Genomic DNA, 26,884 nt, shown 5'->3' on the forward strand with positions numbered 1-26,884 from the left:
GGCTATGCTAAGAGGTCAGACTGGGAAAAACATTTTGAGTAATATAGACTGCCAAATGTTGTAACAAATCAAGGAGACGAGTGCAAAAAACTGTCTGAGAAACAAAAAGGTGTTTGTGGTTGGCCAAACTGAACAAGGATGTCCAGGACAAGAATCTTGACGACATTCATGTTTGTTCTTATCATTTCCAGTCAGGCAGGTGAAATATTAGGCTAATATCTTAATTAATACTGCTCATACGGACCTTTACCACTCAAATATTGCGCACAAAGTCCTTCTCTATATGATTTAGCAGCTTCCACACTCTTTTTCCATGGTTTAGACAGCATAAATTAGCAGAACAACGTATTTAGTAGTTTTAACCAATCTATGCTGTTGTTTACATCCGAGTATCTCCAATATGGTCGTGCGTCAGGGTGACCAAACCGTGATGTAACAGGTCAATGCAACACTTATTAAATTACATATTACTATCGGTAGTGACAAATTTATAGGACAAATATTCCAAAATTTTCTAAAAATACAATATGAGAACCACATATTTAGAAATGTGTACTTCATGAATAAGTAACATTAGTACAAATTGACTGGGCTGGATGATGAACTGAATTGTAAAGGAATGCATAGTGTAAACATCGGTATATTCTAGATGTGTCCAGTAGGTGACAGCACTCAAACACTATGGACAATATTCAGTGTGTCTTCTGCTGACCCGTACTGAAGCCCGCGCAGTTGTAGCCCTGTGTTTACACCACTCAATTACACTCCTTCAGCTGAACAAGAGCATTTCCTGTGGTAAGTCTATGACACATTTTTAACTGTCACTTGGTAGTTTGCATTAGCAAAAATGCATGTCCATTTACATGAGCTGAGTTAGCTTACATAACATGTTTTGTAGCTTGACAAATCAGACAAGTGCATGTGTCATTTCTCATTATATCAAATCATAATTTGAATGCATTTACTGAATTACAGTAGATGTGCCTGTTTGCCAATGCATTTAGTATACAACTTAGGTGTGCACATGATTTAGCCAGTTAGCTGTGTAAATGACCCACCCTGTCAGCTGTGTTTTGGAAAATAATAGCTGGTTTCTTGCTGGTCTAACGTGGTCATTAGCGTATCCAAGTTGGTTATTCGCTGATAGACCATCTTGGACCAGCAACAAACCAGCTATCACTTGATCACTTGATTTTAAGTGGTCTGGCTGGTTTCTGAAACATGATAACTGGTTTCCAGCAAGTCTGAGCTGGCCATTAAGTGGTGCAAGCTGGAAGACCATGTTGGATCAACAACAAGGTTGTTAAGCTGGTTTCTGAATCAATCAGCTAGTGACCAGATGCTAAAAATGAGCTAACATGTATTGAAACAAACATTTAGATATGCTTCAACATATATTGATGTTTTGACACAATCATAGTTCATTTTGGCAGGTTTGGGAGCGAGAGCTCCTTGCTATGTCATGCACGATGAGTCTGGATGTGAAGAAATTGAAAGTGAACGAGCTGAAAGAAGAGTTGCAGAAGCGCGGCCTGGACACCAAAGGCCTCAAAGTGGATCTGGTCGAGCGGCTGCATTCAGCTCTGGAGGCTGAAAAGCAACCCACCTGCAATGATGAGACAGAAGCAGGTACTCGAGTTTGCATTGCATGAAGAACATTTGATGCATTCAGCTGAAATATTTGTGATCTCATTGCGTGTTTGCCTGTGACAGGTGTTGCAGAGGCTGGGAATGATGAGTGTTCTGACCAAGGGCAGATGGCTGGTGAGAAAGAGGGCTCTGATATGGACCGCAGTGTTTCTGAAGTCCCTAAAGATGAAAATAAATCAAAGATTGTGAATGTACAACAAGCAACTGTTGAGGCAATCTGCAAGGAGGGTAAGACTGCAACTGGCATTTTTGGGTCTGAATGCATTTCATGAGCAATTTAGAATTTGGTGACTCAACGGTATGCGTCTCATATAAACATAATTACGAGTTATGTATTTCGTAGCGGTCAAATAATATAAAAAGCAGGGAGCCCAATGACTGATATAAAGCCGAAATATAAATTATATAATTCAATTTAAGTAGTAAATAACTCACTAAAATTTAACGTTGCTACATTTAACGTTGCTAAGTCAGAAATAAATAATTTGAAAGTGAATCAATATATAAAAAATAAATTTAGATTGTTATTTTCATATATTATTTGAACAAATAAAGATGCATTTAAAACATATTTATATTATATTTATATATACAATATTTTATACAGTGAATATGTTATAGCAGCCAAATGGATACAACATAACATAGTTCAAAATAAAGGATTTAAAGTTTAAGATCTCTTCGTCTTGCATATAGTTTGGACATTGACAGCTCTGTAAAAATAAAGATTTTGCTTCCAACACACACTGGCCAAACAGAAAAATTAGCTAATAATAATAATAATAATATTTTAATAATTATTAGAAGTAATAATAATAATTAAAAAATGCAGAATATCAGCCTTGGCAATATATCAGTCTACCACTATTTTTAACTCCACTTCAAGGTATGTAAAATAGGTCACTGATTCCTGAGAAGTAGGACAAAACAGTGTAAAATATTGAGAAAGTTAAGCACAAATTAAGCCCAATTTTTTTTTTTATCTTACATGTGCTAAGCTACTGAGCTATGCTTTGATTCAACCTCCCTACTTTTCTTTTTTTTTAATCAAAAACTGTGTAATATAATTTTAACATTATCTTTAACAGCAGTCTAGATGTTTATAACATTTCAAAACATTCTCATGTTAGCAGACAGATTACATTTTCACATGACCAGCAATTCCTATGAAAACCCGTTTCCACCACTGAATAATAATAAAAAAAAGGTTATTGTGACTTATCTCACAATTTTGACTTTTTTTCTCAGAATTGCGTGATACAAACTCGCAATTCTGACTTTTTTTTCTCAAAATAAAGTCAGAATTGCGTGATATAAACTTGCATTTCTGAGAAATGAAGGTGCAATTGCATGATATAAACTCGCAACTGCGAGTTATAAAGTCAGAATTCCAAGATATAAACTCGCAATCCTGTGAACTTATCCGTATTTTTTTTCTCCTCAGAACTACACCGTAAAAAATTGAAAAACACAATTTGAGTCAGCTTAAAATAATTTGTTACCCTGCTGCCTTAAAATTTTAAGTTCAGTCAACTAAAACAAGTTTAGTCAACTTAAATGTTAAACGTAACTTAATGTTAAGTTGTACTAAGTAACAACTTAGATATTTGTGTTTGCTAAAAACAGATGGGTAAGTAACCCAGCTGCCTTAAAATTTTAAGTTGGTTCAAATCAAATATCTAATTTGTCACTTAGTATAATTTAACATTTTAAGTTGAATAAACTTTTTTGAGTTGACTGAACTTAAAATTTGAAGGCAGCCAGGTTACAAATTATTTTAAGTTGACTCAACAAATAGTTTTGTACAGCGTAGACTTTGTAACTCGCAATTGCGAATTTATATCTCACAATTCTGAGAAAAAGTCTGAACTGCGAGAAAAAAAGTCAGTTCTGACTTTATTTCTCACAATTGTGAGTATATATCCTGCATATGACTTTATAACTCACAATCGTACGTTTATATCTTACAGTTCTGAGGAAAATAGTCAGAATTGCGAGATGTAAACTTGAAACTGCGAGGAAAAAAAGTCACAATTGTGAGATATAAAGTCGCAATTACCTTTTATGTTTTTTTATTCAGTTCCTGGAAACGGGTTTCCAAAAATTCCTCAACAAACATAAAATTTCATAATCAAATATTATCAAAATATTCATCTGACAGATGACGTACTGTAAACCCGACAGAATTGATGCATTTGATGGTGGTGATGATTTGTAGTCATTTTAACTATCAAATACTTTGAATCAATCAATTACTGTATTTAAACACAACAAACAATATTGTATTGTTTATAAAGCTTTTTGTCAAGATTGACATTTAAATATTTTTTATATATCATTGGAACACAAATGAGCTATTTTCTCTCATCTCAGAACAGTATGTCTGCTGTGCATCTGCTATGGTAACAAGGTACAAGGTACTAAAACGGTTATATGAACAAATAAAACAATTAGTTATGACCTCTATCCATTTACAGTACCCTTACCAGGATTTTCATTTTCACATTTAAACATCTTAACAAATGATCCAAAAATGATCAGAACACATGATCAGAATACAAACGAACAGTATTATGTATATACTTGTTTTATCCAGTGTTTTGTGTTTCCTCAGCCTTATGTTCCCTGAATCTTATGTTCCCTCAACCGTACAGTAACTCTGCTAGAAGTGATGACTATCAGTCCACAAAAGCAATATATGCTGTATATTTAGTAATTATACATATTTTAGAAAAATTAAACACTCTTTGATATATAATGTAATTAAAAATTACTTAAAAGCCACAAAAATATAATGACTTTACATTGAAAGTCAACTCTCTTATTGGCCCGTCACCATGGTCAGACAGAAAATCTTACGGCGGTGACAAATTTGGCATTTCTTTCACAAAACAAATTCATGTATTAGCCATTTTGTTTTCTCTGTTGATGCTAGATGCCAGTATATCCTGCACCAGGAGAATAAAATGTTCTAAACATTTCAAATTTCCTCAGAAATTGGAAGATGGTGTTGATATATCATGGTTGAGAAATATTAAAATACTATGACATTGTAGTTACTATAAGTTTTTTTAATTTATTTGTTTTGGTATATTATGTTCTAATGCTTGTTTTGTCTTGTTTTAAATCATTTTGTTGAGAACCTCTGCTTTACATTGAATATTTATCATTTCACAGAACATGAAGTGGCACCAGTGAAGGTGAAAAATGAGGAAGAGATAAAGACAGAGCAACAGGAACAGCAGCGATCTGACACCGGCAGCGAATGGGAAGATCAAGAGCGCCATCAGAATGCTGGGAGCAAGACTGAACAGGACAGACATGCACGTTATGGCCACAAGAGGCGCTATGATGAAAGCCATGGTTACAGCTATTATGAACACCGTGAAGACAGGAGGTGAATTTACCACAATGCTTTTGTTTTAATCCTGTATCCTAACTTAAAGTACACTGACAAATGCTATTGCATTTACATTTTGATTTGTACATTTACATTCTGTTTTATCACAGGTCCCGCTCACCTCTGCCACCTGCTGAAGAGGACGAGGAAGACTTTGATGGCACGCTTGTGGTCATTGACACCTGTATGTGAGGGCTTGTTTCGTGTAATTATAATTTATGATATCTCTGTAATAGTCATAATAATGGATTTCTCTCTGTAAACCTCAACAGACAACTGTGACTTGCACTTCAAAGTCTCTCGGGACCGTTGCAACGGCTATCCTTTAACCATTGAGGGGTTTGCTTACCTATGGTCTGGAGCACGAGCAACGTATGGTGTAAACAAAGGGCGTGTGTGCTTTGAGCTGAAGGTAATGTACTTTTTCAAATGTTTGAGGTCTGCCTTTGACTCTGCATATATTTGGTCAAAATACAGTCGAAATAGTAATATTGTGAAATATTATTACAATTTAAAATAACTATTTTCTATTTTATATATTTTAAAATGTAGTTTATTCCCGTGATAGCAAAGCTGATTTATTTTTAGCCGCCATTATTCAATTATCTTAAAAATAATGTTCTGATTTGTTTGTTAAGAAATATGTCTTAATTTTAAAAATACTGAAAACGGTTGTGCTGCCTAATGTGGAAACCATGATACATTCTTAGGATTCTTTAATAGAACGAATAGCATTTATTTGAAACATTTTGTTACATTATAAATGTCTTAACTGTCTCGTGTTATCAGTTTAATCCATCCTTGCTGAATAAATGTATATATTTTTTTCCAGTCTTACTGACCCTAAACTTTTTAATGGTAGTTTAGATTAGTTGTTTCTCTGTAGTTAACTTTTAAATCAACTTAAAGGGATAGTTCACCCAAAACTCATTAATTACTCACCTGCATGTTGTTCCAAATCCATAAGAAATTTTCATTTTCAGAAACAAATTAAGGTATTTTTGATGAAATCCAACAGCTTTCTGACCCTGCATAGACAGCAAAACAACTGACACTTTCAAGGCTCAGAAAGGTAGTAAGGACATTGATAAAATAGTCCATGTGACATCAGTGGTTCAACCACTGTTATGAAGCTACAAAAATACCTTTTGTGAGCAAAGAAAACAAAAATAACAACTGTATTCCAGTGTTAACTTTGACAGCAAATTTTTGATTTAGTCATAGTCAAAGTCTCAAAACCGAATGCGTTGATGGAATGTATTGATACACGTCAGATGTTCTCCCAACTGTTTACGTTCAGCTGTAAGATGTAACCAAGTGTGTTTACGTGAACACTTGTTAAAATGGACAATTCAACATCATTTTGTGCATTCATGCGACATGAAAGTATACTCGTGTGCTGTGTGAGAGGCACAGCTTCAGTGTGTGTTCTCTATTGCGTCATCAAATTGATCCATATGTCTGCTCTTCTCTTACTCCCAGATATTGACTTTTTTTTAACGTTTTATCCATATAGTGGACTCATGTGGTGCCCCGATTTTGTACTTCCAAAATGCAGTTTAAATGCGGCTTTAAACGATCCCAATTGCGATTGTAAACGTTCCCAGCCAAGGAGTCTTATCTAGCGTAACAATCAATTATTTTAATAAAAATAATACAATTGATATACTTTTTAATGCCAAACACTCGTCTTGTCTTATTCTGCCTGGACTGTTTTTGTTCCGGGTTCATGACAGTTAGGGTATGTCGAAAAACTCCCATCTCATGTTCTCCCCCAACTTCGAAATCATCCTATATCGCTGTTTTACGTTTTACGAGTGTTTGATCTTCTTTGCATGTTTACTTTGCAAAGACTGGGTCGGTACTTCTGCAGCAATGTAGGATGATTTTGAAATGATTTTTGAAGTTGAGGGAGAAAATACGATGGAAGTTTTTCAACATACCCTAACTGTCATGAGCTAGAATACACGGAGTTCAGGCGGAGCAAGACAAGACAAGCATTTGAGATTAAAAAGTATTTAAATTGTATTTTTTTTAATGAAAATAACCAATCGTTTTGCTAGATTTGCTAGATTGCCTTGGCTGGAATCGTTTACAACCGCATTTGGGATCGCTTGAAGCCGCATTTAACCTGCATTTTGGAAGTTCCAAATCGGGGCACCATATCAGTCCATTATATGGAGAAAAATGCAGAAATGTTTCCCTGAAAAAAAATATAATTTCTTTACGACTGAAGAAAGAAAGACATAAACATCTTGGATGACAAGGGGGTGAGTACATTATATGTGAACCTTTGTTTTGGAAGTGGCCTTCTCCTTTAAACAGCAAAATACAGCTAATTCAGGTATCTTACTATATGACTTCATAATACCAATCTCATCATCTGTCAAAATTAGGTTACTGTAGCAACAAATCACAGACTTTAGAACACGCACGCATTTAGAGTGATTATATGCATAGTTAACATTTTGCACGGTCAGTGGCAGACTTTACTTAGTGTCAGGGCAACAATTCAAGAAAAAAAAGTTAATTCATTTAAATCATAGAGAAAATATTGTCTTTTTGTGTTTCTGTACTGAATGAATTAGCGTTTTTTGAATGCGTGATTCCTTGACCCATTCATAAAAACAGTTTCTTTCTTCTTTTTTGAATGAATCAGCCGTTTTAAACAAATCAATTGAATAAATGACTCAACTGTCATTAAGACAGTGGCTTGCTGCCACCTACTGGCACATTTTAAAAGTGCCACTCTATTTTTTCCATCATTTCATATTTCTGTTTTCTAAATTTTATATTTAAAACATTAATCTCATAATACAATTTGTACAACTACACTTGCAATTTGTAAGTGCAGTGTAAATGCATGCAGGAGCTCCTTAAAAATATGTGTAGGCTACAAAAAATTGTTGAATAAAGTTGTTTTGTTTTTGTTTTTTCTTTGCGCACAAAAAGTATTCTTGTAGCTTCATTAAATTATGGTTGAACCAGTAATGTCACATGGACTACTTTAGCAATATCTTCACTACCTTTCTGGACCTTGAATGTGTCAGTTGTGTTGCTATCTATAAAGGGTCAGAAAGCTCTCGAATTTCTTCAAAAATATCTTAATTTGTGTTCTGAAGATGAACAAAGGTCTTACAGGTTTGGAACAACAAGAGGGTGAGTAATTAATGACAGAATTACATTTTTTTGGGTGAACTATCCCTTTAATAGTTTATATAATCTTGTTTTTTTCTTCTAGGTTATGGAGTATATGCCAGTCAAGCATCTTCCCAGTAGTGAGCCTGACCCTCATGTCGTGAGAGTTGGGTGGTCTCTGGATTCCTGCAGCACACAGCTTGGTGAGGAATCACAAGCACACTTACAGACTACGAGGGTTTGTTGTAGAAATGATCTTTCTGGGTCCTTATGTAGGGAATTACTTTGTTTCAGGAGAGGAGGCGTTCTCTTATGGGTATGGCGGAACAGGGAAAAAGTCTGCCTGTTGCAAATTTGAAGATTACGGAGAGAAATTTGGTGAAAGTGATGTCATTGGATGTTATATTGTGAGGGATATTCTTACATTTATTTTTTTTAAATTACGTAATCTGTTAGCTCAGTGGCTCTGTTACAAAACCTGGTCAACTATTTGCTGTACACTCTAAAATAAAGGTGCAGTCACATTTACCGGAACTTAAAATTTAACATAAAAAATCATTTAAATTATCAGTTTTGCCTGATAGACTTCCAGTCGAAAAGAAAGTTGTACTATGCAAATTTTCAGTTGGGTTCAAGTTTGGGTTTGTCAGTGATTCATAACACAAAGCAAAACCGAAGATCTGTAATGGACAAAGCACTCATTCTAGTAGTATCTACTCAGCCTGTTTTGTATCAAAATTCACTTTAATATTATAAAATGATGTGTAAAACAAAGAGGCTATTTGAAAAGCAGTTATTTAGGATTGGTTTGCAGCTGGCAGAATAGATTTGGATGTTTATTTCATCATCATTATTTTTGTATGATCACCACCTTCTTGCTCTTTCTATGAAATTCGCTGAGCAACAGTAAATGTGACAATACCTTGTGGCATCATCTTGACTAAAATAAAATGCCTATAAGTGACTGATATGGAACGAATTCCATAGGCCGCAATTTTAGGTTGTTACACACATAGATTCTGTTTGAGTTTAGCATTAGCATGTTGCTAAGCTAACAACATGATACTCTATTCTGAAAATACACACATACAAAATACAAAAATGCTCTAATTTTAAATTGATTGAACAGCTTTGGGATGGGACCTACTTTATGATGCCTTTGTCTAGGTAGGCAGCTCACTAGGTTTTGGAACTGAGAGAATAATGAAACAAAACCGAAAAAAACATACAGCTACCTAAAGTAGCTGACACAATAAATATAGTCTCATATGTGTCTTTTACAGGACTTTGACAGTCATGAGCAGGTGGAAATGGCTTTCTCAAAGAACGGGAAGTGGCTTGATGTGGCGTTTCACATATCTAAAGAAGAACTGGCTGGACGTGGGCTGTATCCTCATGTCCTGGTGAAGAACTGCTCTGTTGAGTTTAACTTCGGCCAGCGAGTGGAACCTTTTTTTCCTTTGCAAGATGGCTACACGTTCATCGGGGCCCTCAACTTAGAGAACAGGATCAGAGGCACAGTTGGTCCCACCAACAAATCTGATTGTGAGGTAAATTCTCCTGATTGGCTCCATACAATTATTTTTTTTTAACAGTAGTTTTCAATAGTAATCTGTGGTCACAATTTAAAATGTACAGACAATATCACTGTTGTCTGTAGGTCCTGATGATGGTCGGTCTTCCTGCTTGCGGTAAAACCACGTGGGCCACTAAGCATGCAGAGATGAACCCAGAGAAGAAATACAACATCCTGGGCACAAACGCCATCATGGAGAAAATGAAGGTTAGGTCCAGCATGTTAAAATGTGTTTTATGGTTCACATTTGAGAAAATAAATCATGTTCTTGGGTCCACAAACAAGTGCAATCGAAACAAACTTAAAGTAAAATTGTCCAGAAATATACAGTTTTACCTTTTTTATTAATAGAAATTATTTTCTTGTAATATTTTACAATTTTATTGTTCGGTTCACTTTATTTTTGATCAAATAAATGGTGAACATAAGATACTTATTTAAACTTACCAACCCCAGTTTTTTTTTTTTTTTTTTTTAACATTAATGGATATTTTACATACATCATAAAACTTTTATGGTCTTTTTGTGGTTCTGTTATGGTCTCAGGTGATGGGATTGCGTCGCCAGCGAAACTATGCTGGGCGCTGGGACATCCTGATTCAGCAGGCCACTCAATGCCTAAACCGACTGATTCAAATCGCTGCCCGCAAAAGACGGAACTTCATCTTGGATCAGGTACCTGAAACACCCACTGTTCTTCAAAAAAATCCTTCAGGTCCCACAAATTCTTTTATTTTTTTTCCAGCATTTTTGTGTATTTGAACCCTTTCCAACAATGACTGTATGATTTTGAGATGCATCTTTTCAAACTGAGGACAACTGAGGGACTCATATGCAACTATTACAGAAGGTTCAAATGCTCACTGATGCTTCAGAAGGAAAAAAACAATGCATTAAGAGTGGGGCCATTTACCTTATTTTGTCTTTTGGGTATCTTCTGTAGCTTCTGAAGGGAAGTACTAAATGAAAAAAAAAAAATGATATTTAGGCAAAATAAGAAAAATGTACGCATTTTCATTCTATTCAAAAGTTTTCACCCCCTGGTCTTAATGCATTGTGTTGCCTTCTGGAGCATCAGTGAGTGTTTGAACCTTCTGTAATAGTTACATATGAGTCCCTCAGTGTGAAAAGATGGATCTCAAAATCATACAGTTCAGGACAAAAAATGGACTCCTGAACAACAGCTGAAAAAAAACAGGTAACAACACAGTATTAAGAATCAAGTGATTGTAAACTTTTAAACGGGCTAATTTTTATAAATTCAACTATTATTTTCTCTTGTGGACTATATGTAAATGTCTTTTATGTATAATATCTTATTTAGGTCAGTACTAAATAAACATTAACATGCATTTGCTATGATCCTTCTTATTTTGGTAAAATCATTAACATTTTGTAGATTCTGCAAGGTGTATGTAAACTTTTGATCTCAACTGTATATATATTTATACTAAGGATCCCTATTAACATTTTGGTTCCAGCGTCCATGTCCTCACAGACACCTGTGTAAGGTAAGCATGAGGTATTTTAAAGGGGTCATCGGATGCCCATTTTCCACAAGTTGATATGATTCTTTAGGGTCTTAATAAAAAGTCTATAATATACTTAGTTTAAAAATTCTCAGTGGTTGTGTAAAACAACACCCTTTTTACCTTGTCAAAATCAGCTCTGCGAAAATCATCTCATTCTAAGGGGTTGTTCCTTTAAATGCAGATGAGCTCTGCTCGCCCCGCCCCTCTCTTCTCTCTGTGGAGTGATGAGCATGTTTACTTTAGCCGCATTTAGCTGCTAAACTTCTTAACTACTATAAGGAAAAGCAATCTCAAAGATTCATTAAAGAACCCCTTATACTCACTTCTGCTGTAAATAAAGCTGGGTCACGAATGATTCGCACGAACATAGATGGATATATGTAGATCGGGAGCCACATTCCCTTCACAAACAAACGTAATCCACTGCATCTTCAGCGGCTCAGATGACGGGAGTAAATGACGACCACTGTGTTCCTTATTACATCCAACAACACAACACCTCAGTCGCTTAATCTAACTTACATCCTTGCTCCGGCATCGAAACTATGGAGGTTACTGCACTGTGACAGCTGGTCTGAGGTAAGAGCTCATGTCAGTCAACTATCCTGGGAGCGGCCTCTGTCGGTGTGACGGCACACCGACAGGCATCTGAGAATGGCTCGATTTAAAAAACGGGATATTATTTTTACAGATTAATTAAAAACCACTGCATGGATTTTTATCATTATAGGGTAGATTTGTACATACACTGCCAACACACATTAATGTTCAAACAACATGAAAAAGTGAACTTTGCATCCAATGACCCCTTTAAGCATCCATCAGTTGGTGCAGGGAAAGAAAGAAAAACCACTCTCACTTCATTGCAGGGTTCCATGTTCCCTCCTGTGAAGTACTGCCTGAACACAAAAGAAACAATAATGACCAGCTTCTGCTTCTTTCTTGTCACTTTTGCTAGACAAATGTATACGGATCAGCCCAGAGACGAAAAATGCGTCCTTTTGAAGGGTTTCAACGTAAGGCTATTGTAATTTGTCCCACGGATGAGGATTTGAAAGAGCGAACGCTTAAGCAAACTCACGAGGAAGGGAAGGATGTGCCCGATCATGCTGTTTTAGAAATGAAAGGTAGGAACGCTGCATTGGAAAACATTAGAAATCAGAAAAAATAACTGATTTTCATCACTAGTTTACTTTTTTGAAGTGTGTAATTAAGAACCAGCTTAATGTCTTGGACCACTGTCCTCAGTTTGATTGGGTCTTTCGATCATCCATGTCTTAAACCATGAGATGCAGCAGACCAAGCAATGTGTTACAGTACATTAACATTATAAATGTGAATAAACATAATAATTTATACTAATAGTATCCTGCTATTCCCAGTAAATTGACACATTAGTACCAAAAATAAATGCTTTTGAGGTTGCACTTGGTTTGCAGTACTGTTGTTCATTTTCTTCATGATTTACACTTGATATGAATATTTTTCTTGCATCATCTTGACATTTTCCCATCATCCATATAGCAATATTTAGTCATAATTTTATCAAGTTTCTCTTCTTGTCTTCTGGTGGTGTGATTTGTCCCTCCTCCTTTCCTCTTTCCATGGCTTTGAAGCCAACTTCGTGCTGCCCGAGGTTGGAGACTTCCTGGATGAAGTGACCTTCATTGAGCTGCAAAGAGAAGAAGCTGAAGAGCTGGTCAAACGGTACAACGAAGAAGGTCGGAAGGCCGGGCCTCCGCCTGAGAAACGCTTTGATAACTGGGGACACCGTAGACGCGAAAGCAGCTACCAGCGTTACGACAACCACGGAGGGTCAAGAGGAGGCCATCAGAACCGTGGAGGACCTGGAGGAAGCTACAGGGGAGGTGAATTGACCTCAGTAGGGTTTAAAGCCAATAATTCAAAATAAAAAAAGTCTCTCATTAGTGTTTTTGCATTCTTTGAGAAGTCATTTTTGCTCTCTGTGTTTGTCAGGTTATAACCGTGATGGCTACAATCAGAACCGCTGGGGAGGTCATTACAGAGACGGGCGAGATGGACACAGCAGCAGCCATCAGTCTGGAGGAAGCTACAGTAACAACCGCTATGGGTCCTATAACAAAGAGGGATATAACCAAGTAAGTCTGTAAACAGCCGTATATCTGTGACAGAAATTTAGCTTCATGAGATGTTTATGTGTTTTTGTTCGCTCCCCACATTTCTTTTAGAGCTGTCATCAGGGTTACAATCAAGGCTACAACCAGGGCAACTACAGCCAGGGAAACTACAACCAAGGCTACAACTATGGCAACTACAACCAGTACCCAGATTATGGACAAGGTTACCATGACAATCAAGGATCTGGACAATCATATAACCAGCAGAACTACAATCAGCAGTATCAACAGGTGAGTTACAAGCAATGTTCTACAGCTCTGTTGACAGCATTTATGGCATCCTGTTGAATACCACACACTCTCAGAAAAACAGGTACAAAACTATCTCTGGGATGGTACCTTTTCAAAAGGTGCACTTTTGTACTTTATTTACCCCTAAAGGGTGCATATAAGTACCTATTACAGGGTGTCCAAACTACTGAGGGGCCTCAGTTTAGCTCCAAGCCCAATTAAAGGAAAAGTCCACTTCCAGAACAGAACTTTATAGATAATGTACTCATCCACTTGTCATCCAAGATGTTCATGTCTTTCTTTTTTCAGGCATAAAGAAATTATGTTTTACTGAGGGAAAGATTTCAGGATTTTTATCCATATAATGGACTGATATGGTGCCCCGATTTTGAACTTCCAAAATGCAGTTTAAATGCGGCTTCAAACGTTCCAAATGCAGTTGTAAACGATCCCAGCCAAGGAAGAAGGGTCTTATCTAGCCAAACTATCGGTTATTTTCATAGAAATAACACAATTTATATACATTTTAATGTCAAACGTTTGAGAATAAGAAGTATTTAAATTGTATTTTTTTAAGGAAAATAATTGATGGTTTCATAGATAAGACCCTCTTCTTCGGTTGGGATTATTTACAAACGCATTTGGGATCATTTGAAGCCGCATTTAAACTGCATTTTGTACATTATTATAATTCAAAATTGGGGCACCATATTCTGACTTTATTTCTTGGAATTGCAAGTTTATTTTTCAGAATTGTGAGTTTGTCTCGCATTTTTGACTATTACTCACAATTGTTTATGTTGCGCAATTCTGATTTGCTTTCTCAGAATTGCAAGTTTATATCAGTTCTGAATTTATAACTCACCGTTGCGATTTTAAATCACACAACTCTGAGAAAAAAATCAAAACTGATAAAAAGATAAACGTCATAAGATAAAAATTCGCAATCAACATTTTTTTTTTTATTCAGTAGCGGAAACAGCTTCCATATAAAACTGACCGTCACAAATAGATTTTTCAAAAGGCTTTGACTTTGTTTGAATAAACATGAGCACTGCATGTTTTAAAATCAAAATGTGGCTCAGGTTTTTTTTATATGAATGTATTTTTGAAGGGAACCATCTGTCTTCAGAAAAGCTTTGATGTCATTTTCATATCACCTTTCCATGCTGGATAAAGTAGCATTCATGAGTGCAGCCCTTTAATTACAGACGTTACCAGGGAAACTGCAATTTCAGCTGCTCCAAAAGCGCCCCCTGCTGGCAGATAATAAAAGCATTTTCAATCAGCCCATCTGCAGTTTTCGTTCAGACCAATGCGAAATTCTGTTCTGAATGCTTTTACGAACAAACATGCATTCAATCAATCAATCAATCAATCTATAAAGTCATAAGCATTCTTGAATTCAAAATTGAATATCTAATTTTTTTTACCAAACAAGTACTGTTTTGTCAATAACATTTTTCCCCACTGTGACGTTTCTTTCCTTGTAAGTACTGTATGATGTGTAAAAAGCACATTCACAAAGGAAGACGACATTTAAACATCATTTTAAAATACTTGCCTTGGATTTATGGGTACTATTAACATAATAAAAAAAAAATCTTGAAAAACATCATGCGTTACTGATTTTTTTGCTCTGGTTCACTGAAAAAAAAAGAACCACAGCATTCAAAAATTATTTGAAGAAGCTTGAGTCTGATGTTATGGAATAGATCAGCAAGCTTGTCTGTTGTAGCAAATCCTTTCACTCATAACCAGCTAGGAAAAAGAAACCCAGTTATTTTGGCTTAGTAAAACTAGGAAGAAACATAATAATGGGATATAACATTAAGTGTTAACATAGACATGAGTTACATGAATTGCAAAGGTAATTTCATCGACGTTCAATCTTAAATGGACAAGACAACTTTATAGTTCAACCTTGAGTAACAACACTTGTCTGACAGATTCTAAGTGCATTCATTTTCTGTCCTTTTTATGAACTGAATGACTGTTTATAATTGTCTGCATGCTACAGTAGCTGTTGATAGAGTTTGTTTTTAAATATTTCTTGAATGTATTCATCTTTTTTGGTCTTATGACATTTAAACACATTTTGTCATTATCAGATATAGACTACATTCGTAAAGAACAATACTGTATGTAAAAGTGTTAAAAGTTGTCTGTTAATTAATGCATGATGTTTTTTCTTCAGTATGCGCAGCAGTGGCAGCAGTATTATCAGAATCAGAACCAGTGGAACCAGTACTACGGTCAATATGGGAATTACTCCGGACAGCAGGGCAGCCAGAGCTCACACGGCTCACAGTGAACAGGAAGTACCTCCGTAATCACACACGTGTACACACCATACTACGCTTCTCTACATAAAATACATCCTTCCACTTTAACTAGCATAAATTAATTTATTTTCTCCTTCTTGTTCAAACATTTGCACATTTTTTCAAGACATAGTAAGCTGACTGTTATAAGTCAATGATTGATTTGAACTAAATGATTCACTATAAACCTTACTGACATAATTATACTAGATAGTACTCCTCCCAAAGTTAAAATAACAGCAGGGATATGACAGATTTCTAGTATATGTGAAAGATAACTAGTTCTTGTAGTACCACAAACAGCCTGCAGGTGTAGAAACTGTGAGGTGCTTCCTCAACACTGATTGTTTTGCCTAAATTCCTTTTATTTTGAAATGTAGATGCGGTTCATATTAACAATTTTGAGCACGTAAAAGAATATTTTTGTTTAAATTGTAGTTGTTCAGTGTTTGATATACTTATAACCACACAAGATGAGATGAAGAATGTTGCGTTGAGAACTAAAAAGTTTTATTCTTCTATTTTAAGTGTGGATGATCATCCTTAAAGAGAAAGTACTGCATTTTTTTCTGAACTGTTCATGTTCTTTGTGAATGTTATTTGTCCAATCCGTTTTTGCTTTGAGAATTAAATGATAAAACACCACCGCGACTCTGACGATGATTTAATTCAAACATGATGTTATAACCAGACTCATGAAAGCAGTGAAACATCTCGATCACGTTTTCATTTATATTTTAATCACATCAGGCAGTGCTTTATTATGGAAAATACTTAAGCTTTATCATTCCTCAATAAATAAAAATCTATAGCCTACACTCAAGATTTAGTAAAACAGACATTCAAGTTGGAGATGACAAAAGATCTAACAGAAAACATATTAGAAAAACAATTTCAAATAGGTCCACAGTGTTTGTTTGAATTGACCCCTAATGTCGCTCTCCCGCTCTTTTATTCATTAATGCTCATGCTCTAATACACTGAATGGACACGAGCACTAATAAAGCAGATTGTGATCATTTTGAACTGAGACAGGACTATTGTCTGATATAAACAGTGATATAATACCCTTTGTCTCCTACTTGACAAATTGTTCATTACATAAGGCACAGTGATGCATTGTGGGTATTATATCAGCACCGAAATCATGTTCCTTAACTGAGGAGGTACATTCTTGCTGTTCAAGTTCAATACAGTTGGTCACAGTGTATATTTTCCATCAGTGTGAATATTAAGGCAACAGTTTTAGACTCAATTAAACAACCGAACCTTGTTCTTCGTGACAAAAGGTTAAGAAAGTCCGTCTGTCTTGTATAAAGACTGAGAGTAGTAGTGAGATCGATGAAGTACAGTAGCAGTCCACCTTTGAGCGCTTGTGGAGATGTGAAGTCTCGTCTTCACTGGCAGTAGACGCTGGTGCATAGAGAGTTCTTACCATACGGATCCACCGTCAGGGTTTTAAAGAGCCCCAAGGGAGGGGACCATCTGTAATTCCTTAAATAAAATCCCTTCCGGGTAGAATTTCATCACATTTAATGAACGTCATGAACAATCTGTTGAAGACAATAGAACAAGACAGTTGACGAGAAAGATGAGGACATGCTCTTCAGTCTTTTTTCTGTCCAGTGTATTTAACAGTTCCACCACACACAAACAAGCGGCCACATGCACAGTCTAGCTCAGTCTGGTTCCTTTCGTTTATCTTTGCGCAGCTTCAGTTCATCCATTTTCTCCTGTAGTAGGAGAGAACTAGGGGCAGATGAACCTCGCACCCTTGCTGGTAGCGTAGCGCTCTGGGATGATAAGGCAGGTAGGTAACGTTAGTCTCGAAACGTATACTGTATGCCACCCAGTCTCGCTTACCAAATGCATTTTGAAAATATCCATTATGCTTGCTGTGAAAAATTAGGGAATGTATTAAAAAACACACACTATGTGATTCATAGCAATACCTTTTCTAGGGGTGGATGTTTTTTCTGGGAAGAAACGCGTTCTTTCCTTTTGGCCACCGGTGTCCAAACTCCAGGGTCCGTCTGAGTGGACCTGTCGGATAGTGTGGCCGCCTCTGCGTCGCTGTCTGATGAAGTTTGGCCCTTCGAGTGTTCCGATCCGTTCCCATTAGGAAAGACAAAAGCTTCCTCTTCAGAACCTGAATGAAAGGCCGGAAAACATGTTAAGAGCCAATAAATCAGCTAGCTGAACAATTTATCAAGGACTTGTGTGTGACATTCTGTACTATATAATATTCTCTCCAATAAAACAGTTTCTAAAATTAAAATACCTCTAATACCATTACATTTGAAAGCAAGTAGGAAGTAATAGCTCATGCCTGACGTAATGTAAATAAAGCGTAGGGATGTCACGATATCAAAATCTCACAATACGATAATTTCACGAAAAGGAGTCCACAATACTATATTTATTGTGATATTTAACATAATCAGACAAATTGAAAATTTTGTACAGTTTAAAGTAAAATTAAAATCTAATGCATTTTGAGAGTTCAAATGAAGAGCTCCAATCCATGTTCTTAACTATGAAAACAAAGGTATAAAAAGTCAGTGCACTTCTACCTGAATTTTAAAGGGGACTCAAACCTCTTTATTTTTTAGATACTGTCTCAAAGTATATTCACACCAGTGTTTCAGGAAGCCAAACGAATTAGAATATAATAACAACAATGATAGTACTAGCCATATATTGTCAAACAGCTGCAAACTGTTGTCAAAAATAAAAATGAATATTTCATATGTATATTATTTTTGTGTTACACTACAGTAGGGAAATTACAATACTTCTTTTCTATTACTACACTTAAAAAAAGAGACATTTTGAATTTGGACTGCAGTAACGTTACCCATTTAAACCGCTGTCAGCAATTCATACTGCATTTTTAAGCTTTTATTTTGACGGAAGTGGCAGTAGAGCTTTTGTTTTGACGTAAACTCCAACTTCAGTGAAAACAGGCTTCCAAATCTAGTGAAATGCTGTAATCATCTTCTGCAAAAAAAAAAGCATAACTGGTGGCCGTTGCGTTCCCAAATCTCGCTAAAGTTGCACATGCGAAAAATGAGTTCACTGCATTCACTGTGAACGGAGCTGTTCTGAGGCACAGAAAACGTCGGATTATGAGCTGATCGGCTCAAGAAAGTGTGCGCTTCGTTTTGAAATGTACCACGGAAACAGACTTGATGAAGGGATTGAGTCATATTGTACTTTCGGTTTTAGTTCGTTTTACATACTGTATCAAAGCATAATGGCTCAAAACTAATTTAAAGACATTTTATGTTAGAATAAGAACTTGGACTACATTTCTAAAACTACACTTTTTGCCCGAAAGACCTGTCGTTTGATATCGTCTTGTGACCATGATAATATCGAGACAGTTTTGCTATTGAAATATCACAGTATTGATAATATTGTTACATCCGTACATCCTTGGTTCTGTCCATTGGTTGTTGATTGGATGGAGGCAGATCTGACAGTTTAAATAAAATAATGAGGTCGGTAAAAAATTATATTTTATGTCACCCCATAGTCTTGGTGTGTATTAAAATAATCATCAAATTTCCTGCTTATTTAACTGATTTATTTGATAAATAAGCATTTAAGAAATGGCATATTTTACAGTCAAAAAGTCATCACAAAATTAACCTCGTTAGGAACAGGTAATGACCGGCTGCCTTAAAGGGACAGTTCACCCAAAAATGTCAATTCTGTCATTAATTACTCACCCTCAACTTGTTCCAAATCCGTAACGCCCCATTTACACGAGGCATCACGGTTGACGCCTTATGGAGGGCGTGTCATAGTAATGACAGCCAATCACATCCAGTTTGGATGCGACACAAACATGATTAGCTAGCGTCTGCGCGCCGACATATGGCGCTGTTGTGCTCCGGGCGTCCCGTGTTCGAATCCCGACTCGAGGACCTTTCCCGATCCCGCCCCCCATCTCTCTCCCACTTTACTTCCTGTCCTTTCTGATCTGTCCTGTCCATAATAAAGGCAAAATGCCAAAAAAATAATCTAAAAAAAAAAAAAAAAAAAAAAAAAAAAAGTTTTCAACTTCTGCGATGAACAACGCTAGTGGCATGACACAATGACCCACAATTCAGTTCGGCAACACTTCAAAGTAAACAAGAGGCATTGACACTGACGCCCTATGTCAATGTAACTTCAGACCTTTGTTCATCTTCGGAGCACAGATTAAGATATTTTTGATGAGGCAATGCAACTAACACGTTTGAAGCCCAGAAAGTTAGTAAGGACATTGTTAAAATAGTCCATGTGACATCAGTGTTTCAACAAGCGAGAATTTTTTTGTACGCAAAGAACAAAAAATAACAACTTTATTGATCCATTTGGTCTTTGACGCATTTTCACAACAGTATTAGAACACTTGCTGTTGACAGAGGAGCCGGCCTTCGGATGTAGAACCTGGATGCGCTGTGCCTTGTTTACAAGCAGAGGAAGACATTGAGGCACTGTCGTAAACAAGCATCGAAAAATGACACAAAAGAGAAGAAATTGTTGAAGTCATTATTTTTGTTTTCTTCATGCACAAAAAGTATTCTCGTAGCTTCATAAAATAAAGGTTGAACCACTGATGTCACATGGACTATTTTAACCATGTCCTTACTACCTTTCTGGACCTTGAACGCGGTAGTCGCATTGCTGTCTATGCAGGGTCAGAAAGCTTTGGATTTCATTAAAAATATCTTAATTTGTGTTCCGAAGATGAACGATGGTGGGTGAGTAATTAATGAAAGAATTTTCATTTTTGTGTGAACTATCCCTTTAATGTATACTGAAACTGATATAAGAAAACTTACTCCAACTGCTGCCCTTAGTGTGGAGGCCTGATATGGGGCCCGGGGTGCAGGGACAAGAACTACTGGTCACCTGGAACCTCTTCATACACTCCATTCCCACTACATCCTTACAGTGCTTATGACAGTTTACTCCACAGTCTGAAAGAGAGAGAGGGGCAGCAGGGTTACAATGGTTGCTGAGATGAAAATATATAGGAAACTGACTGATTAGTACTGCGTGTTCTGACCTTTGCAGTGATAGCCTTGCTTTATGACTCCCCATAACTAATGGAAGATAGAGGGAAAAGTTAGACAAGTTAGACAAGTCAGAAACACAAATGAATTGGTCCTCGATTAAACACTCACAAATCCTCCGCAGGCGTCACAGAATGTGGGCCTTTTGTACGTGGTCTCATGGAAGTTGTGGAGGTTGTGGAGATTAAAGCCGAGCTTGGCACACACGGACATCCCACGCATGAAATATGAAGTGATTTCCTCTCTACTGATCTCTCCTTCCCTGAAAATAAAGAACAAAGCATGATGAGAACTGATTTGATTCATTTAATGACTTCAACAGAGTAAGTCAATCAGGCCACATTTTACACTAAAATTTGAAAGTGATAAATCGTTAAATAAAATAGGTCAGAGGAAACCAAATTTCCCTTGATCTTTTGACATAGAAGAGGTCTTTGTATGATTAATATACGCTGCAGGTTCATAACTTAAAATGTCCTCATCATCAATAAAAAAGCAGTTGTAATAACCCTCAGAAAACAGCTCATTTGGATCTGAGTTGCAAGTTTGCATGAACACCACCTCCAGAGTAAGACATAGACGAATAGTCGTCTTCACTGCCGCTATCTTGTCTATACTGGATATAGTATACAGATGCATGTTCACTTTTGGACACAGTCCATGCGCTTGTGTCTGTCCTGAGTAGGATAAATGGAGAGAAAGACAGTTCACTTTGACGCGTTTGGTTTAATTGGCTTGTTTGCGTCTTTGTACAGATATCAGAAGCTTACCAGCATAAGGAACAAGTGGGTAGTTTATTCTTAATGGCATCCCAGATCGTGTCTGAGGATTGTTTGGAGTATGTTGTTTTGTAAACGAGGCACAGTGTCATGGAGAGTTCACAAAGAAACGTGTTGAAAGATGAAGCGGTACTATCTGATTGCAGCTGCATCACAAACGGTAAGTGAATGGTTTTATAATGCTTTGTCTGGAAATGACGGTTTTATTTTGATTATATTGTCAAAACACTCACGTGTTAGAGAGGGGAGGGGCACTGATACTGTTTTCTATGCAGTGACGTTAGCCAATCATAACAGTGGCCGATGACTAACAAGCCTTAAAGAACCCGCCCAAAATAATAGGTCATTTTAGACAGAGGATCAGGGTTGAAAATGATTTTTCCACATATTTATTATATTTAGTTATTTATGTGTGCAAAAACTTTATTAACAGTATGAGTAAAGCGCAAGGAACATATTAAAATAAAAATAATCCATGTCATTAAATAGGGTCCTATGATTTCCACAGTGCGGAAAACGCAGACGGAACTGCGGAATCCAGTCATAAAAACGGAATTTGTCAAAGTTTGAATGAAACGAAATGAACTTGAAGACATTGTGCCCAGGGTTGCCAGGTTTTCACAACAAAACCCGCCCAATTGGTACTCTTGCTACTTTTGAGGGTGATCCCCTATTAAAAATCGCTTTCCAAGGTGTAAATTACATGTTTTTTGTCGGGGTTCCCCTGGTAAAATTAGCATTCCAGGGGGTAAATATTATGTTATTAAGGTCATTTCAAGACTTGGCAACATTGATATATGTTACTACTATTACTACTACTACTAAAATGAAACAAACATTATTTTTTAGGGTGTAATCACACAACATTTTTTCCATGTTTTATTTTTAATAGTAAATTCCCCTTTGTTTGCCAAAAAAAAGTTTGCTTAATTTTCAGTAATTAAAAGATAAGTTGAATTAATGTTTTATGCCTTCATTTGATAACCAGAACATTTTAAATACACAACACGGAATTTCTGAGGGTAAAAATACCTTTCATAAGGCTATTTTAAGAATAAATATGAATAAATTAAGTATGCATTCAAACAATTAGACATGCTAAAACACAGAATTTGATAACAATAAAACACATGGTGAGAAAAAATATAACATTTCATAGTGCCCTAAACATGAATTTTTTGTTAAATCCATATTAAATTGATGTGAAACTGTATAAGTTTCATGATTTTGATTAATTAGACATGCTCTTTGATTAATAAAATTTAATTTAACCATTAAAAATGAGTTGTGAAATGAAAAAAACAAATGGATTTCATAGGGCCCTGATTAACCATTTAAACAAACATACAAACAAACAATAAAATAAAAATGTTTTTCATTATCTTGAAAATTTGAATAAAGAATATTCTAAAGTTTTCTTGGGGTTAGGTTTTTTTAAAAAATCTGAAATTTCAAAGATCTAAAGGGGTCCTCTGTGATATTTCCTGTTTTATGTTTTTCTTTGTCACATGACAACAGAATGGCTTCCTGCATGCTGGTTTCACAACACTCACTGACTTTGATTTGACAGATAAAACTTCAACTGCTTTTTCTTTTTCAAAAGAAAATAAAAAAAATAAATAAAAAAATACCAACTTATTAAAATACCATCTTAGACTGTTTAAGATTATCGGGTTTGGGGTATTTTTATTAACTTTCTATTCATCAAAAAATCCTAATAAAAATGTATCATGGTTCCCATAAAAAATATTAGCAGCACAACAGTTTTCAACGCTGATTATAATTAGAAATGTTTCTTAATGTTTCAGAAATCAGCATATTAGAATAATTTCAGAAGAATAATGTGACATGAAGACTGGAGTAACCAGCTTTGCATCACAGGAATAAATAACATTTTAATATGTAATAAAATTGAAAACAGTCATTGCTTTAAAGACTTGCTTTAAAACATTAAATAAACTCTAACTCTCCAAACATTTAAACCAAAGTGTGAATATATCGGTTTCATTTATCATAAACACAACGCTGTATGTTCTCGGTAATTACGTCTATCATAGTGTAAAGGGCCTCGTCTTACCTATCGCTCTCGTGCGTGCAGAAAGAGAAGGGGAAATTTGCAGCGATCTTCTCAAAGTCCTCCAGAGAAATGTAGCCGTCCATGTTCAAATCATAATTCTTCATGATAGACTGTAGGGGGCAACACAACCACTGTGATCTTGAATGTCTAAAATTATCATCCTGTGACATTTGGTCTTGAAGGGCCTACATGCTATTAAGGAAGTGAGAGTGGACAGCCAGGAACCGGCCGTCGCCTTGTCACACTAAGGAACTGGCCCTAAAAGTGGGAATAAACACGTTTCTCACTTACATCCACCATCTGTTTAACGTGTTTCGAGATGGTGGCGGGATCCAGACGCGGAGTCACTCCAGATCCCCACTCGGCTACCACTGGGGGCTTCACAGGGGCTACGGGCTGCAGAAAAAGGGTGGTTAGCAACCTGACAGTTTTGTTTTGACACAACACCAGCTCGCATAAGATCAGCAAGTGAGAAACGTTGCTGCGAAAACACTATACCAATGATGCTGGCTTATTTGTAAAACAGACTGCTGTCACAGGCAGAGGCTTTATAGGAAACAATCAAAAAAGCTTGTACGTAACGACACCCACACTGAAGCGACGAAGATAACGATCGTGCGTCTTTCAGCAGTGTGTCTTTTTTGTGGTTTTCTTTGAAGTGTGTTTGCACAAAGAGGAGTGCACTAAGCCCTGTACCCACACATTAGCACGGGATACTCCCTGTCTATAAACAGGTCACATACAAGGTCAGGCTATATGAAAATAGAGGCAAAAATCATGAATAGCAGACTGCTGCATATGTAAAGTAAGTCGGCGTCTGCATTTGCAGTCTTCAGATGCTAGAGATAACTATATTTTTGTATTTCTGAAGAAAATTGGAGAGCTGCTTGTTCCCAATTATGCCAGGGTACTGGTTGAGGTTACCAGGGTGTTGCTATGTGGTTGCTAACATGTTCTGAGTGGTTTCAAGGGCGTTTCTATGTGGTTGCTATAGTGTTTCTACTGGCTCCATGTAAAAAGAGCACACATTTAGCTGTTATATGATATGGTGATCCATATATACACTACCAGTCAAAAGTTTTTGAACAGTTTTAATGTTTTTTTTAGGGGTTTTTTAAGTCTCTCCTGCCTTTATTTGATCCAAAGTACACCAAAAAAAAAAAACAGTACATTTTTTTACTATTTAAAATTTGAATATATTTTTAAATGTAATTCATTCAAAATTTTCAGCATCATTACTTCAGTCTTCAGGGTCACATGATTTTTCAGAAATCATTCCAATACGCTGATTGTATAGAAATTATAGAAATTAATACTTTTATTTAGCAAGGATGCTTTAAATTGAGTGAAAGTGATGATAAAGACATTTATAATAGTACAAAAGATTTCTATTTCAGATAATTGCTCTTCTTCTGAGCTTTCTATTCATCAAGGAAACCTGAAAAAATTCTACTCAGTTGTTTTTACATAATATAATAATATATAATAATAATAATAATAAAAGTTTTATGAGCAGCAAATCTGAATATTAAAATGATTTCTGAAGGATCATGTGACTGGAGAAATTATGCCAAAATTTAGCTTTAAATTACATTCAAATAGAAAACAGTTATTTTAAATAGTAAAAATATTTCAAATTTGTACTGTTTTTGCTGTACTTGGGATCAAATAAATGCAGGCTTGGTGAGCAAAAGGGGTCATCGGATGCAAAGTTCACTTTTACATGTTGTTTGAACACCGACAGAGGCCGCCCTCATGATAGTTGATTGACATGAGCGTCTTACCTCAGATCAACCTTAAATCAGCTGTAACAGTCTGACCTCCATTGTTTCGATGCTGGAGCAGGGATGCAAGTTAGACAAGAATATCTCCGATTGAGCGATTGAGGTGTTGTGTTGCTGGATGTAATAATGAACATAGTGGTCGTCATTTACTCCCGACATCTGAGCTGCTGAAGATGCAGTAGATTACGTTTGTTTGTGAAGGGAATGCGCCTCCCGATCTACATAAATGTGTCTATGTTTGCACAAATCATTTGTGCTCCAGCTTCACTTACAGCAGAAGTGAGTATAGGGGCTTTTTAATGAATGTTTGCGATCGCCTTTCCTAATAACGTGCTAGTTAACAAATTTAATGGCTAAACACGACTAAACGCAGATAAAATAAACAGGCTCGTCAATCCACAGAGAGAAGAGAGGGGCGGGGCGAGCAGAGCTTATTAACATTTAAACCAGCCTCAACCAGAACAGGATGGTTTTTGCAGAGCTGATTTTGGCAGGGTAAAAAAGGTGTTTTTTACACTACCATTGAGAAATTGTAACCAAAGCATGTTATAGACTTTTCATTAAGACCCTAAAGAATTTTGTGGCAAATGGGTATCCGATGACCCCTTTAAAAAACATAAAAGATCTTACTGTGCAAAAACCTTTGACTGGTAGTGTATATATGTATATACATAAATCATTTTTGTTTTGGGGAGTTGCACCACTTCAGAATTTATAACCTAATCTAACTTCAACTTGACATAAAAAGGTTATATGATATATTTTAAGAGACTTGATGTCTAATGCATTTTTCAGTAACATTTTACAGTAAGGTTTCATTAGGTAACAACAAACTAAGAATGAACAATACTTCTACAGCATTTACTAATCTTATTAATTTCAACATTTGCTAATGCAGTATTAAAATCAAACGCTGTGTTTGTTAACATTAGTTAATGCACTGTCAGTTAACATGAACAACTGTATTTTTATTAACTAATGTTTACAAAGATGAATAAAAACAGTAATAAATGTGTTCTTCATTGTTTGTTCATGTTAGTCAATACATTAACTAATGTTAACAAATTGTAAAGTATTACCCATTTTTCTTTGTGTAACACGTTATGCATATATAAATATATATATGAAGATGTGTATTAAAGTCATTGTACACTTAAAAAAAAGA

The 26,884-nt window shown here is 36.0% G+C and overlaps 2 protein-coding genes across 6 annotated transcripts in view; one reads left to right on the top strand and one right to left on the bottom strand.

Annotated features, from left to right (window-relative positions):
• Positions 1–671: 671 nt before the first annotated feature.
• hnrnpul1 (heterogeneous nuclear ribonucleoprotein U-like 1) lies at positions 672–16,655 on the top strand. 2 transcript variants are annotated; one of them, XM_051134783.1, is made up of 16 exons: positions 672–795; positions 1,421–1,629; positions 1,714–1,878; positions 4,828–5,047; positions 5,161–5,234; positions 5,323–5,462; positions 8,292–8,391; positions 8,483–8,595; positions 9,472–9,738; positions 9,849–9,971; positions 10,311–10,439; positions 12,255–12,423; positions 12,913–13,164; positions 13,274–13,416; positions 13,507–13,686; positions 15,884–16,655. In XM_051134783.1, exons 2-16 carry the CDS (start codon positions 1,458–1,460, stop codon positions 15,998–16,000), a joined length of 2,364 nt encoding a protein of 787 aa, XP_050990740.1. In that variant the 5' UTR covers positions 672–795; positions 1,421–1,457; the 3' UTR covers positions 16,001–16,655. The 2 variants fall into 2 exon arrangements, with proteins under 2 accessions (XP_050990740.1, XP_050990741.1); XM_051134784.1 differs by having other exon boundaries at positions 674–795; positions 1,434–1,629.
• Positions 16,656–16,659: 4 nt separating this feature from the next.
• rasgrp4 (RAS guanyl releasing protein 4) overlaps positions 16,660–26,884 on the bottom strand; it is a 34,265-nt gene continuing 24,040 nt past the window's right edge. For 3 of the 4 annotated variants that reach the window (XM_051134786.1, XM_051134785.1, XM_051134787.1), the window contains exons 11-17: positions 24,227–24,331; positions 23,936–24,045; positions 21,191–21,341; positions 21,073–21,109; positions 20,846–20,983; positions 17,963–18,159; positions 16,660–17,803 (exon numbers count right to left, since the gene is read on the bottom strand). In XM_051134786.1, the coding sequence (XP_050990743.1) occupies positions 17,690–17,803; positions 17,963–18,159; positions 20,846–20,983; positions 21,073–21,109; positions 21,191–21,341; positions 23,936–24,045; positions 24,227–24,331 (852 nt within the window). In that variant the 3' untranslated portion in view covers positions 16,660–17,689. The remainder of the gene's footprint in view (positions 17,804–17,962; positions 18,160–20,845; positions 20,984–21,072; positions 21,110–21,190; positions 21,342–23,935; positions 24,046–24,226; positions 24,332–26,884) is intronic. The other variant, XM_051134788.1, reaches the window with a different exon arrangement.

Source organism: Labeo rohita, chromosome 18, assembly GCF_022985175.1.
Source record: "Labeo rohita strain BAU-BD-2019 chromosome 18, IGBB_LRoh.1.0, whole genome shotgun sequence".
Classification (NCBI taxonomy): Eukaryota; Metazoa; Chordata; class Actinopteri; order Cypriniformes; family Cyprinidae; genus Labeo; species Labeo rohita.